A 13,944-nucleotide genomic window follows, 5' to 3' on the forward strand; every position below is an offset into this window, starting at 1 on the left:
CCGTAAGTAGAGAAGCAACTCTAAACCACTGTTTAGATTTTAAATTGTTGTTAATGCAAACAGTGGTTTGGGGAAATGTTGAATAGAGACCGCTTCTCCTTTTATGAACCAATCCCGCTTCCACCAATTGACCAGCAATGGGGCATCCAGTCCTCTCAATGCAAGAGGCAATATATGATATGGAATGGAGCATGGCCTTCTGGGTTGAGACCTCATCACTACGGACTGCGTGACGCTGATCTTTCAGATTTAGACAAGAAAAGTTTACACAGAGGAACCTAAGACCAGTCCAAGTCAAATATTTCAAGGTCGAATAGGAGAGAATTTAGTGGACACTGAAACCAATGAGATTTAAAAGTGCTTAACCAACTGGATTGCACCCCACTGTCTTTTTAGACAAGGCTTTTAAAACAGTTATCAAGAACTGCAGAGTACACAGAAAGGCACTGCTATATGTTCACCCAGAATATGACCCTTCTTAATGCTCCCAGTCCCAATCACTCATACCAAAGTCCATTTTCTTAGCTGGTCCAAGCTGTATGTGTGAATGGGAAGGGTAACAGAAAAGAGCTGCTAAAAAACTTAGTAACACAGCTTGGCAGAATGCTGTGGCAAACTCACCTCCAGGAAACGCAAGAGCTCAATTTCATAATCTTTCTTTCTCTATAGGGGCAAAGTAGCAAAAAAGAGTCAGTTCCTGGTACGTGCCATGAATTTTGCCTCCTTCTGCTTCCCCTCCAGAGCTGCACCCTCCTCCAAACATCTGACTCCTGCCAATGCAGGTTTCTAAACATCAATATAGATATTTGGAATCAGAACCCTAATAGCCAGCATAAGTCAATATGACTTCATGAATAACTTTGAGAAACATGCTGTACCATTGGGGCCAGCAACTGGCAACCCAGAGCCAAACTCAGCCCACTGAGTCGTCCCTATGTGCCAACCTTAGAGGCTAAAGACGACTGTAGTGTCTGGGACAACAGGACTTGACAGAAGGGAGTAAGCAGTAGAGATGAACCTTAAAAACTGGCTTTCTGGCAAAGCAAATTGCTATCCAGGGGCAATGATGCTTTATTACTGATATAGGTGTGTGTGTGTGCATGTTAAGTGAGAGACACAGGACAGTGTTTCAGGGCTGTATGTGAATTCCTTAAATGGGAATATGGGCCCAAGGGAAAAGGATTCAACAGCAGATGTAATTTGAGCAGCTGCTGGAAATGGGAGGAAAGCAAAGCATTCTGGACGCTTTAAACACCGTGATTCTCAAAGGGTGTGGAGCTCTACACTGGTGTGGCAGGAAGATTCAAGGAACTAAAAAAAATATTTAAACATTTCAGTGTACAGTAGTATAGTATAGTATAAGAATATTTATTTGCAAGATATGGATAGCTATCTTTTCAAAATGAGAGCAAGAGCATCAAGTGTGTGGGAATGATTCATGTTAGCTGCATTTTTTAAATATTATATGGATGTCCCATGATCATATTACAAAGTAGTTGTGTTCTACGTTATAAATCTGCTAGGAGTTGTTTCTTTTTGTTTCCCATGAGCAATTTTTTATTTATTTTGGCATGAGCAATTTTTTATTCTGAAAGTGTGGCTCCACCATTTGCAGCTACTTCCTGGGGGTAGGAGGTGCTTCCAATGCCATTTCAGATTCATTACAGGAGCAGGGACATTTTCAACCTGCAACAGCAATGCTATTGCAAAATGGGAGAACAAACCAATACTCTGATGAGAGGAGGCTAATTGGGGAAATTGTAAATAGGACCTGGTAAGGGAGTCGGAAGATGACATGTAACATCAATGAAAGCAAACTATTCTGGCCTCTGTACTGTGTGTATTTTAAAGTATCTTTTAGGCTATTCAGTTTGGTATTTATTGACATAAAATTGTATCAATTATCACCTGCTTCTGTTTTTATTGTACCTGCTTTTGTCTTTTTATCTGGTTCATAGATGCATCTAAAGGATGCTTTTGAGCAGCTCTTGAAATCAGGGGTGATATGGGGCAGGGGTGGTATGACAATTAATGGATCGGACAATTTATGGGGAAGGGCAAGGAGTAATAGAGAACAACAGTTTTCTTTTGCCTTAGTGTCATTTGTAATAATTTCAGCGGTCCATCAGGGTGCTGCTTTTAAAATGCTAGTTCAGTTAATGGAAAAACTACCCCCCTTTGGAGCTTCTGGATCCTGATGTTTTCTCAATGTCTCTGGGAAATTTTCCTACTGATGTTGCTGGTGGTCTGGTCAATGCTCTGGTCTTTCTCCAATTTAGTGGAGATGACCCAGGTAATTGATACGGTTGCTTCTAGATGCCCCCGCTCAAACCACATAACTAATTCAGTTCCCTGGAAAATCTACATACAATGAACATAAAGAGTTTAAAAGTCATGAAGAATATTTGGGTGTCAGAGGTGGCTACTGCTTCTCTGAAGAGTGTGAGGTGCCCATACGGCCCTAAAGCAAACAGTAGTTCATCTATTCTTAACCAAACTTGAGAAGGATCCTGGCAATTTAAATAATTGGTACCCAGATGCTTAGGCATTAAATGTGCCATTTTTAGGAGAGGTGTTAAAAAGCATGAGGTGACCTATAAACTTCATATGGTTTTGGATGAAAGTGGCTACTTGGATCCATTCCAGTCTGAGTTCTAGGCCTGGTTTTGAGACTGTAAACCACCTTGGTCACCCAGGTGGCTGGCCTCATGGGTATGAGTGCAACCTTGTTGATTCTCCATAAATTCTTGATCACCTTTGATGCTATCAACTGAAATTTTTTTTATGGGCCCCATTTATAGGACCAGGAGGCACTGCTTTACTGCAGTTCTAGTCTTGCCTGGAGAAAGGCTTGTCAAAAGGTAGTGTTGGGAAACTACTGGTCCCTCAGGGCCTTTGGCTTATGAGGTGCCACAGAGATCTCACAAGTTATCAACATTAAACCACTGAGTGAGGTCATCCATTGGCTTGGGCTGAAGTGTTCACATTATGCAGATCACCCAGTCCTTTTGTTGCCATCCTCTGATCCTAAGGAGATGTAGAATTTCTGTACCAGAGTTTGAAGACAGCCCCAATTTAGATGAGGGTTGGAAAAGCTGAACCTTAATCCAAACAAGACAGAAGTACTGGTTGGGAAGTTTGTTGATCTGGGCAGAGGCTATGTCATCTTTTGGATTGGGTTGCACTCCCACAACTTTAGATACCCTTAAGGACCAAGTACACAACCTGCAAGTGCTTCTGAGTCCAGCATTATTATCCTTGCATTGGCTGATGTTGGTAGGCGGTAGCGCTTTTCACCAGCTACAGACCTACCTGGGGAAAGTGGGCCTGGCTTCAATTATCAATGCTTTAGTCACATTCAGCCTGGATTATTGCCATGATCTCTACATGGGGCTAACCTCAAAAGAAAATTCAGAAACTACAATCGGACCATACCACACCTATCCTACAACAACTGCATTGGTTATCAATTCATTCCCAGATTCAAGTTTAAATACTGGTAATAACCTTCAAAGCCCTAAACTGCCTGGAACCCATGTTATTCTGAGGACTGCCTTCACCCACATGAACCTGCCCAGGCTTTAAGATCAGCAACAGTAGTCCTGCTCTTCAGCCCATCATGAGCAAATATCAGATTGACAAGTAGCAGGAACAGGGGCTTCTTAATGGCACAATTGTGGAATTCTCTCCCCAAAGAAATTGGACGAGCTCCTTCCCTTTTGGTCGGTGCTTCTGGAAGGAAGGAAGGAAGCTTTCATTCTTCAGTTTTTACAGTGCTTTTGCTGATTTTTAATACTGTTGTGTATTTTTACTGCTTTATCTGATTTATATTTTTACTATACTATACTATACTATATTCTTGTTTAGTATATGGGCTGCCGAAGCGAGCACTACTATATTCTTGTTTTACAATATGTTTATTTCAATGTAAAGCTGCTCTGGAATATTGTCCACAGAATGTCAAATGAAGGGATCATTCAGATTCAAATGTAGGTTAAAATTGTCCCTGGAAAGCAATGCGAAGGGGGGGGGGGGGGAGAGGACGACACAGCAAGAACTCAAGGGAAGAAATCCTAGATTTGTTCCCCTCACCTAATGAAGGAGTATTAGTTGGAGGGTCAGAAAGTAAATTATTCAGTCAGCATACCCACATGCATACGTGTAAATAACTGCTTTCTCTACAAACTAGGGAAGGTCAAACCACACCTTCTTCATGTATCGTTTCTGAGTTCAAAAGATACAAGACAGTTTCACATTGATAGGAAAGAACTGGTTATCAGTAGCCCAACTAGAGGAAATCCTTTCCAGGCACAGAAACCACCTTAAGGGGATTTCTGTTGTCATCTATGGGTCACGCCCTTGAGTAGTCTTATTCATACAAATGCTAAAAAGGTCTGAGGAATCCCCCAGATTCCTTTGATGATGGGTAGAGGATTGAAGCCCCTAGAGAAGGAGCGGAGGAAGAGAGACAATTTTTCCAAATGGCAGCCTCTCCCCCAGGGCTAAGCTTCACATATGCACAACAGGCTTCTTAACCTTTTCCAAAGATCAAGACGAAGCAACTCTGCCATTTTGAACAAGGACTGGGGGACTGGGACTCAAGAGGGAAATGGGGTCCTGCCGCCTGTGAGATATAACTACCTCAGAAAAGGCCCTAGGTTAAGCAGCCAAATAGACAGGAGAATCCGCCATTATCTCACACTGTCACTGCTGAGGAGAGCCGAGCTGCTTAAAATGGCCGCCACAGCTTCAAGTAGTAAGGAACAGGCAGCAGCAGGCCCAAAGCCTGGACTATTGATAGAACCACTGTAACTGTCATATTAAAAATTTGAGGGGATTTTTGTGTGTCAGGAGAAGAGGAAGAAGTCTCCAAGTCTGGAGGTTTTGTGCTGGTACAGCTGGATAAAGCACAGGCAATTCTCCTCAACATTTGGCCACTTGAAGCTCTGGAAAAAACCCTCTCGTCCTTGTCCTTGCATGAACACCCTCCATCACATGCCTTAGCTTTCCCCCTCTCCAGACTCAAGAGCGGGAAATCTTTTCTGCCACCTAGCAAAGCTTGTTTTCTTGCCACGGATGCATCTCGGGTTGGAGGGAATTTTAAACAAGCGCAGCTACTGATGATTTAAACAGCAACTCATCAAGGCTAAGGGGAAATTGATTCTGAGGCAATTTGCGGTTGATAAATGCATTAGATCAATCAACGCCAGAAAACAACAGAGACAATCAATTAATCCCCGATAAATGGGAAACTTATGTAAACTGCCCTGAGTTGAGCCAGACTTCAGGTCTGCACGATCAACTTTGGGTTTGTTTGTTTGTTGCTTCTTTTGTAACAACTGAAGCCAGGTGCGAAAGGCGTAGAAATTAAAAGTATTCTGCACCCAGAGATTTAAATACAAAAACTGAGGTGAGCTCAGTCTTGCCACAGAAAAACCAACTCCTGGTTGCCTCTCCCCCCCACACCCCAGCAAAAAACAACAACCCCGATCTTCATTTCAGGACTACAATTTAGGGCAGGGATGGATTGATTTTCTTCCTGCCATTGTTAAGCTAGAAATTCCTGCAGATCTACTTCAAGCAACCCAGTAGCTCAGTAGCTCTCGATCTACCTTCTGACCAGCACTGAATTAAGCAACTGGACTCCCTTTCCCTCTCCAAATATTTCAGCCTCTGAGAGGAGCCAGAGCTCTAGGAAAAAACCCTCTGCTGCTGTGGAGCAGGCAGAACTGCAACCGGGTGGGGCTTCCTCCCACAGGAAGGAGGAAAAACTGCAAGGGCCGGCATGGCCGTGCCTGAGCAAACAGGCAGGAGGAGAAAAGTCTCCTCCACCGTTGAAGGGCATTTTTACTCTCCAAATTTCAGGGGTCTTCTGCTTGTTTGCAGAATTCATGGGAGTTTTGCTTCTCCACATCCAGGAAGAATTTCACACAGGGCCTGGGCTTGAGGATGGGTGGCAGACTGCATCCCCCTGCAAGTTACTAGAAAGCACCACCATTTAAAACAAACAAACAAACAAACAAACAAAAACAGGGAAGAAAAGCAGTCTGAATAAGACTGCAATTTCAGCCAAGTTATCTGTAAGACTGCAATTTCAGCCAAGTTATCTGAGGCAAGAGGAGTGGCAGTGACCAACTGATTTGCTTTTTAAAAAAACAAAACAAAAAACAACCACCCCAACCCATCACTGTGCTTGTTTTCTTGGTTACTTCAAAGGATAACAGACTTGATTTTCATACTCTGTTCAAACACTGGGGAAGATAGCATTTTGCTCGCACCCAGCAAATCAGAGAAACCAAATCTGTGGGTGACTTAAAAAACAAAACTCCACCCCCAAACTGAGGTAAATGAAATCCATTATCAGCAGCAGGGTATGCAGTAACAGCTGGAACCTGCCTGATATACAGAACCACTAAAGTCTACCCGTAATTTGTCTCTGGGCATTATTTTTAATCCTTTCCCTTTTTCGACACACCCTTTTTCGACGCCAGGCTCACCTGATCACACTTTTTGTGGTAGGCGTCTTTTTCCTTCTGGGAAAGGAGCTTCCACTGCTGACTGCAGAGCACCATCCGTTCTGTGCTTGGGACATCTTTCATGTTTGCCATCAGTTCAGCACAGTAAAGCGAGTAACTATTCCTAAAACAGCAATTTCCTTTTATATAGCACCAACCCATTAAGTTACCACTTGGGGAAATTTATGTAAACATAAGAATAAGCCACACAAAACTGCTGCCTGAAGTGCTTCTCCCACACTCTCATAACCCACCACCACCACACATTTTTTTTTTGGGGGGGGGTGTCTTAATTTCCACCTCCAACCCTTACTATGAATGCAGTAATGTGGATTATATGAATAAATAGGGGTTCAGTGGTGTCTACTGTACAAAGGTTAAGAGTCACATCTATTATGCTATCCACTTTTGCCTCACAGGTTCCCCATCCTGATTTTGATTTCTGGGTCTTATTCATGATGTTGGATTTTGAGCTCTAAAGCCATTATTATTATTCTTATTATTGGCTTGGGATTAAGATATGTAAGGACGTAATCAACAGAGAGAAAATACCCTCCTACACTTCCCTCAGGCCCACGCCTAGGGTTACCCCCTTTTTCTTACTCTGGACCTTCTCCCCCAGCCAATTCCCAAGGCAGTCTTGGTCATAAGTACACAAAAGTTACTATCCAAATAAAATGTCACAGCCCTCTTAAACATGGGTGTTGTGAAAGGAAGTGGTTGGGTGAGGAACACACACTGCTTCCAGTTTATGAAGTTTCCTGGTTTTGCCGGACAAATAGGCCTTTCAGCTCTTTCAGAATGCTTTTTTAATTCTCTCCCCATAACTTGGCTTTCTGCTGCAGGGGTGCAGTTTGTAAAAAACTAACCATGTCTACTTGGAAGTAAGTCCTATAGAATTCAATGGGGCTTACTCCCACATTAAGTGGGATTAGGAATGCACCCCAAATCAACAGATTAAATCTGCATAAATGTCCATAAACAGGAAAACAAGGGGGGAAACCCTACTGTTTTCTTTTTTAAAATTAATTGATATGTGTCATAGCAGGCATCATCTTAGAAAAGGCACCCCTCCTATTAGAGAGAAGTCTCCCTTGAGATGGCACCTGCCACTTACTGCTTTTCTATGTACCTGCATTAAAATAATCACTTATTTTTTTAAAAGAAGCTTAATCTGCTACCCAATTAAAATCAGGGTATTTTTCGCAGTCAGCCAAAAATGTTTGAAGAATTAACCTTAAATAAAAATCACTCCATGTAAAAAACCTAAGACTTCAGAGCAGGATTCTAGCCTTGCCTTCCCTTAAGCATTTTCTAAAGATGATAATTTTCTTCCAAGGCATGGTCTGAAGGTAGATGATGCAGACACTTTGCTGAAGGAGGTGTGGGGCAGGTCATTGCCTGGATGAGAGACTAAACTGGGAATTCCTTGTACCCTCCTTTGAGTTCCATGATGGAAGGAAAGTTAGATATAAACGTACCGAGCAAAAAAAATGTGTATGGGTTTTTTAAAATAAAAATGGAAGAGCGTTCAATCAAGTAAGGAGCAGCCTGCGTAACTATGCAACTTAAGAGAAATGAGCAAATCAGCTTATACAGTTCAAGCTGCTAGATTTCTCTTGGCACAGAATTTTAGTATCTTTTTAGTACAACCCTGAACATGAGACAACTCTGTGGCCTTGATCAAGAACCCAAAGTTTCTATAGAAAAAGGTATGTCAATGGATTTATTTATTTGATATCAGGATTCATATCCCAACAATTACACACTGCTTGGTGTGGCTTCCAACTATAAAAAATGACTAGAAAATACAATAGATATTGTGTGGAACTACAACATAAATGACATCCATTTAATACTTGACACATGGCAGGAAATCAAGAGAAAACCAGCAATGCAATGATATCTGAATTGGCTTTTGCATCAGGGTTTCAGGAAGCCTCCTCTGCTCTGAGGCTGTGGAACGCAGGAAAATACTTCTAGAAGAGTGAAGCAGTGGGGTGGATTCAAGAGCAGCCCAAGTACAAAAATGGTGAGCAGTTGTGTTTTCCTAGCACAAGACTCAGGAGGAGGGGACAACCCCAGAACAACCCCCTTGCCAGCAGCAGCACCTAACACCTACTGGAAGCAAAGGCTTCCCCACGAGGCAAGGCCTACTCCCAGGTATGAAGATGGGTAGCAGATCAGGAAAAAACACACAACTCAAGAGAGCTGCATGAAGGAAGATCCTGAAGAGGAACTCCTCAGCTAATCTCACAGGAAGCCTGCAAGTGATGGTGGTCATGGAGAAGTGTGGGAACTTGTCAATCTCCTTCCAATACCCTGAGCAACCAGCTGAGGCAGGCTGAAAGGAGAGTCCTACCAGGGTGTTTTTATGTGCATATGTGAGATGAACCACTTCCATCTCAATGTCGAACGTCAGGCAGGGACTCAAGGAAGCTGCCAATAGAAAGACTCCTTCCATCAAGTGAGGAGAGCATGGACACAAGAAGTGAGTGTCCAGTCTTGAGTAACTCAATAAATTTGTATCTCGTCTTCATTTAAGGAGTCAAGATGGCATGTGTCCCACCCCCATTTTAGCCTCACAGGAGTCCTGCGAAGAAGATTTTAAGTTTGCAGTGACTGGCCCATGCACTGTGAGCTTCATGTCTGAGCAGGGCTTTGAACCTGCATCCATCCCACTCTTAAGTCTAACGCATGGGCATCTTCCCACAACAAGCAGACATTGGGTGGATGGCAGATGTCGCCCTCCCACCTGGGTATATTTTTACTGGCATACAGTTCCAGCCCAATATGAATTACATTTACCAATGTGGAAATGCCCAAGTGCCCTCACAACTCCTCCCCAACTACCAAACCCAATTCTCAAGGGCACGGCAACTTACGGAGGCGGCTTGGTGGGTCGCCCATCAAACTTGTCCTTCAGCTGCCTCTCCGCTTTAGTCAGGGTGGAGCGAGGGGGCGCACCTTCCTCGAAGTTCATCTCTGGGTGCTTCTGGATATAATCCCGCATCACTTCCTGTGGGCAGAAAACACACGGGGCATTTAGCGTGACAGAGGCAGGCTGGTAGAATACCCTCCCTAGGCTCTGGGGTTGTGGACAGGGCAGGAGGGGGCCCGGCCTGTGCTACCCTGACCAGTTTTAAACATTTGGCAGAAGAAGCAGAGGAGGAGTTGCTTTGCAACTCCCTTCCGAGGGAGCGATGCCCAGAAGTCGGCTCTCGGAGCGCGGCTGGGTTTCTACAGCTGCGACAAGGCCGGGCTGAGCACAGGGGGGAGAAGATGGAGGGGAACTGTTGAGTGTTCCCTACCTCATACTCCTTCCGCTGCTCCAGAGCCTTATGAATCCATTTCAGCCTTTTTTTGTCCGAGAGCTGAGACCATTGCTTGCCCAACGAATCCTTCAGCTCCTTCGTGGTGGCCTGAAAAACCCAGGTGAGGAAGGGGAAATAATAATAGTAATAAAAAATAGGTAAAAATGAAAAAATAGGGGAGGAAGCAAAAGGGGATGGACTGCCCACCCTAATGGTACGGCAGTGAGCTAAGCTACACTTTTGGAAAGGCAAGTTAGAAAAAAAAAGTTTTCCTCAGGCTCCTTTAAAGGGAGCGAAAAAGCCCAATACACAGGAAATATATAAACCCACAATCTGTGGGTTTGCTTACTTGCTACATAAGAATCTGATATCTAGCATCAAACAAGGCAATCTGAGAATCTAAAATGTTTATTTTAAAATACTAAGAATATTTCTAGCCCTCATGGGCCATAGGTCTCATGTCCTTTTCCTCACTCTATTCCTGTTTCTGACCCAGAGGACCAAATATCCAGATATGAATTACAGCAGCAGAGAATACAAAGCTAAACAAACCGCATGCAAACATTACACACGAACACTAAGGACTGGATCAGATTTATTTAGCCTATCTGTCTCCAATATCAGCCCTCTAGATGCCTGCAGGCAAGCTGGAAAATGAGATTTCCTGTTTGTCCTCAAGCCACTGGCATTGGTGGTGTTTTGTCTCTGGCAACCCACTCTACTGCTAATAATATTATTATCTACAGAACCGCCTACAATTCTTTCAAAGCCATTTATGTCTATCAATCATCACCAACACTCTGTGGCAGTGAGTTCCAGAGTTTATTTTCTCATGATTTAAAACTGGATCACCCTAAATTCTTACCGGATCAGTTTCCTAAGCCTCTGTTTCATTAGAAAGGGGCTCCTCCATTTTCCTGATCATTTCACTTGCTATTTCCCCCCATCACTTCTCTAGCTCTCTCTGGAACAGGTAACACCAGCTTTCCTCAAACCTGGATTCTTTGGACTACAGCTCCCATCAGCCCAAGCCACCACAGCCAAGCTGGTGGGGGCTGATGAGAGCTGTAGTCCAAAGCACCTAGAGGGCATCACCTTGGGGAACTGCATTATATACTCAGCAGAATCAAGAGGCAAAGCTTTTTCTAGATTTTCAATGGGGGGAGGGATTGCATATTTGAAAACTTCCTCCTCCATTGTTGTTGTTGTTGTTATTTTAATACCCCTTCACGTAGGAAAACAGCATTGCTTACAAGGAACATTTCCTTCTAACATGTGGGTTGTGTGAAATGAAGGTTTAAAAAATAAAATTCAAAATATGATATCCCATCGGCGGCCCAAACAGACAAGTCTTTTGCCACTTGTTTCTGCTCCAGCTGTAAAGTGGTACTAACACAGTGGAGTACCCAGAAATAAAATTAGTCTGTGTATCAGTCTAAGAGCAAAATCTGGATTTATTGGGTACAGAATGCATATCCTTCCTTACATTCCTTCATTGTCCTCCTTTTTAAGAACACAGCTGTGTGTCATCGTTCTCCCCCCCCAAAAAAAATCCCCCCCTTTTCCTCCATCTCGTGGGCTCTTCTTATCCAAGTCTCTTACACCACCTACTTACATCAGGGCGCACTTTCAGGTAGATCTTCTTCTCATGAGTGTACCAGAGCTGTTGAGGAGTCTTGGGTTTCTCTGGGATATCAGACTTCTTGGCATTTTGAATGAGGTCGGGGTGGTCTTCCCTTCACAGAGCAAAAGTAACAGGGGGTGGGGACAAAATGGTAAGGCAGTGGCAGTACCAGAACCATATGAAACACAGAAACACATTATCCACTTCCTTTAAAGCCCCATTCATCATTCCCACCTCTCAAACACTGAAAGAAGCCGCTAATTTGATTCAGGCTCTTCTCATAAGAAGGTGCCCTTTCAGATGGAAATTATTCTACCTGCCTGAAGAATATATTCATTTGTGAATTTTGCCATTTGTTGACCCAGGTTTCCAGACAGGAAAGAAAAGAGGTTCCTACATTGCAGGATATGACCTTTTTAGTCCCTTATCACCAAAACAAAGCAGCTTTTTGCGGCAATGTTAACGTAAGTAAATTTTGGTACATGTCTGCAACTGAAATCCACAGCCACGCCTGACGTGCTAAAGGTGAAGCTATTGCTTAGATAACTCTTACCTAAATCTTGCCAAATTTCGCTGAAAATCTTGTTTCTCTCGCTGGAAGTCTTGGATGTACTTCATCTAGAAGACAAACCAAAAAAAAGGGGGGGGGAGGTGTTGAATACAGGTGAGACAGGAAAAGCTGACAAGTTTCCAAGAACAGCCACAACACTAAAACACTTCTAACACATGAAGCAGGAGAGGGCAGAACTGTGCAGCTCTTTGGGCCCTCCTCCATTCCTTGAGACCACCTCCTTCCTGCTACATTTAGAAGCTTAGACCCTCAGCAAGCCAAGGAAACACAACAAAGCCCTGTGGCATCTGCTAGTCTCTGGGAGCGGCATGAGCAGGCAAGTAGTGGCATGAGGGTTAAACAGGCAGGTGAACTGCCATCTTTGGGGAAACTGTTGCATGCTCTCAAGCCCCTCAGGAGACTAGGAGGGGTGGAGAAAGCGAACACAACCATTCACACAGACAGACATGCCTCTTGCTCTCTCTCTCTGGCCTCCATAGTGGAGAAGACACCTCACATCAGGCATGGGGTGCCTTTTACAGTCCAGGGGCCACATGCAAGTGGTGGGTAGGGCCAAAAGCAAAAGCGGGTGGGTCTATGGTTGTGACTTGCCTTGCAGTCGTGCAGAAGTCAAGAGGTTTCTACATACAATGCACACACCCCTCTCTCCATCCAGGCAAGCAAAGAGGCACTATTACAGCTCAAGGCCGCAAGTCAGCCAGGCAAAAGCATGTGTGTCAGGGTGCAATAGGAGCAGGGCCAGGGAAGGATGTGGCCTGGGGAAAAAGGGGCCGCCTACAGAGTGGCCCAAGGGCTCGATAAAGAGGAGGCATGAAGCCCGCCTCAGGGCCAGATGTTCCTGCACCCCTGCCATACATCATTCAAGGCTGGGAAACTGGAAGGTGCCAACAGGTAAGATGGCACCTAGGAACCCATTTTTGCTAAAAGAAACATCAAGCAGTACATGCGTTCCCTAAGCTAAAAACAGACACTTCAACCTCCCAATTAACCCACCTTGAATATGTAAAAGCGCAAGGTGGCATTCTTCAATAGCCCCATTCAGAGCTGACCTCCTAATGGACATGACTAACTTTGGGATCATTTATTTCATGGGACCAACTCTGAATAGGGCTTAGCTTACTACAACCCATAAGAGGTCGAAGTGAGTTCTGGGAGTAGTCATCCCAGAACGATGGCATCCTATAAAATGGGCTTTCGCAGTAAAGCAAATTCCATTTTCAAGGCCCTAAACATTTCCAGCCATTGCCGAACTGCAGCTGAAGGGAAGCATCAAAATGATGGGGGGGGGGGTCGGTCGTCATACATTTTGGCTTGGTTTCTGAACACTGCAAGGTAATTGAGGGAAGGGGCTTTTCCTTGCAGAAGGCCCTTTTGCATAAGACTCCCAAGAGCACCTTGCTGATGCTGCCTTCTGCAAAAGAAACCTTCCCCAACCCAGCACATTCCAGATGCTTTGGACTACAACTCCCATCAGTCCCAAGCTGGGAAAAGCTGGCCTGCAGAGAAAGGGGAACAAGCACTAGGATGCTCCCCACAGCACAGAGAGCTGCATCCCTGCAGATGCTCATATGCAGCACTTTCCACAGCCTCCATGTTCATTTGCTCACCTTCTTCTTTTCAGGGAGCTCCTTATACTTTTTGGATAGTATCTTGGTGAGATCCAGATTGCTCATTTCCGGGTGTAGCTTAGCATACTTTGCTCGCTTCTCCATGAAGAAACGGAAATATGGAGTCAAAGGTTTCTTGGGGAAGTCAGGATGCTTCTGAATAGGGACAGGAAAGGAAGCAACAAGGAAGGTTTATTGTTTCGAGCCTGCCTGGTCAGAAGTCCACAAAATGTGTTGCTGCTTTTAAATTAACATCACATGACTCTTTCTATTCCACGCCATCTCCATTTTGTTCTGTGTGTGCACATGCTCC

General features: G+C 44.2%; 1 protein-coding gene across 17 annotated transcripts in view; it reads right to left on the minus strand.

Moving 5' to 3' along the window:
* Nucleotides 1-13,944, minus strand: part of UBTF (upstream binding transcription factor) — a 45,305-nt gene that overhangs the window by 17,565 nt on the left and 13,796 nt on the right. For 9 of the 17 annotated variants that reach the window (XM_083582291.1, XM_083582284.1, XM_083582286.1 and 6 more), the window contains exons 5-10: nucleotides 13,632-13,787; nucleotides 12,007-12,071; nucleotides 11,445-11,565; nucleotides 9,401-9,534; nucleotides 6,498-6,639; nucleotides 622-663 (exon numbers count right to left, since the gene is read on the minus strand). In XM_083582291.1, the coding sequence (XP_083438417.1) occupies nucleotides 622-663; nucleotides 6,498-6,639; nucleotides 9,401-9,534; nucleotides 11,445-11,565; nucleotides 12,007-12,071; nucleotides 13,632-13,787 (660 nt within the window). Of the gene's footprint in view, nucleotides 1-621; nucleotides 664-6,497; nucleotides 6,640-9,400; nucleotides 9,535-9,826; nucleotides 9,938-11,444; nucleotides 11,566-12,006; nucleotides 12,072-13,631; nucleotides 13,788-13,944 lie in introns of all 17 variants that reach the window. The other 8 variants (XM_083582280.1, XM_083582279.1, XM_083582281.1 and 5 more) reach the window with 1 other exon arrangement.

The sequence above is a fragment of the Podarcis filfolensis genome (genome assembly GCF_964270895.1).
Source record: "Podarcis filfolensis genome assembly, chromosome: 13".
NCBI lineage: Eukaryota > Metazoa > Chordata > Lepidosauria > Squamata > Lacertidae > Podarcis > Podarcis filfolensis.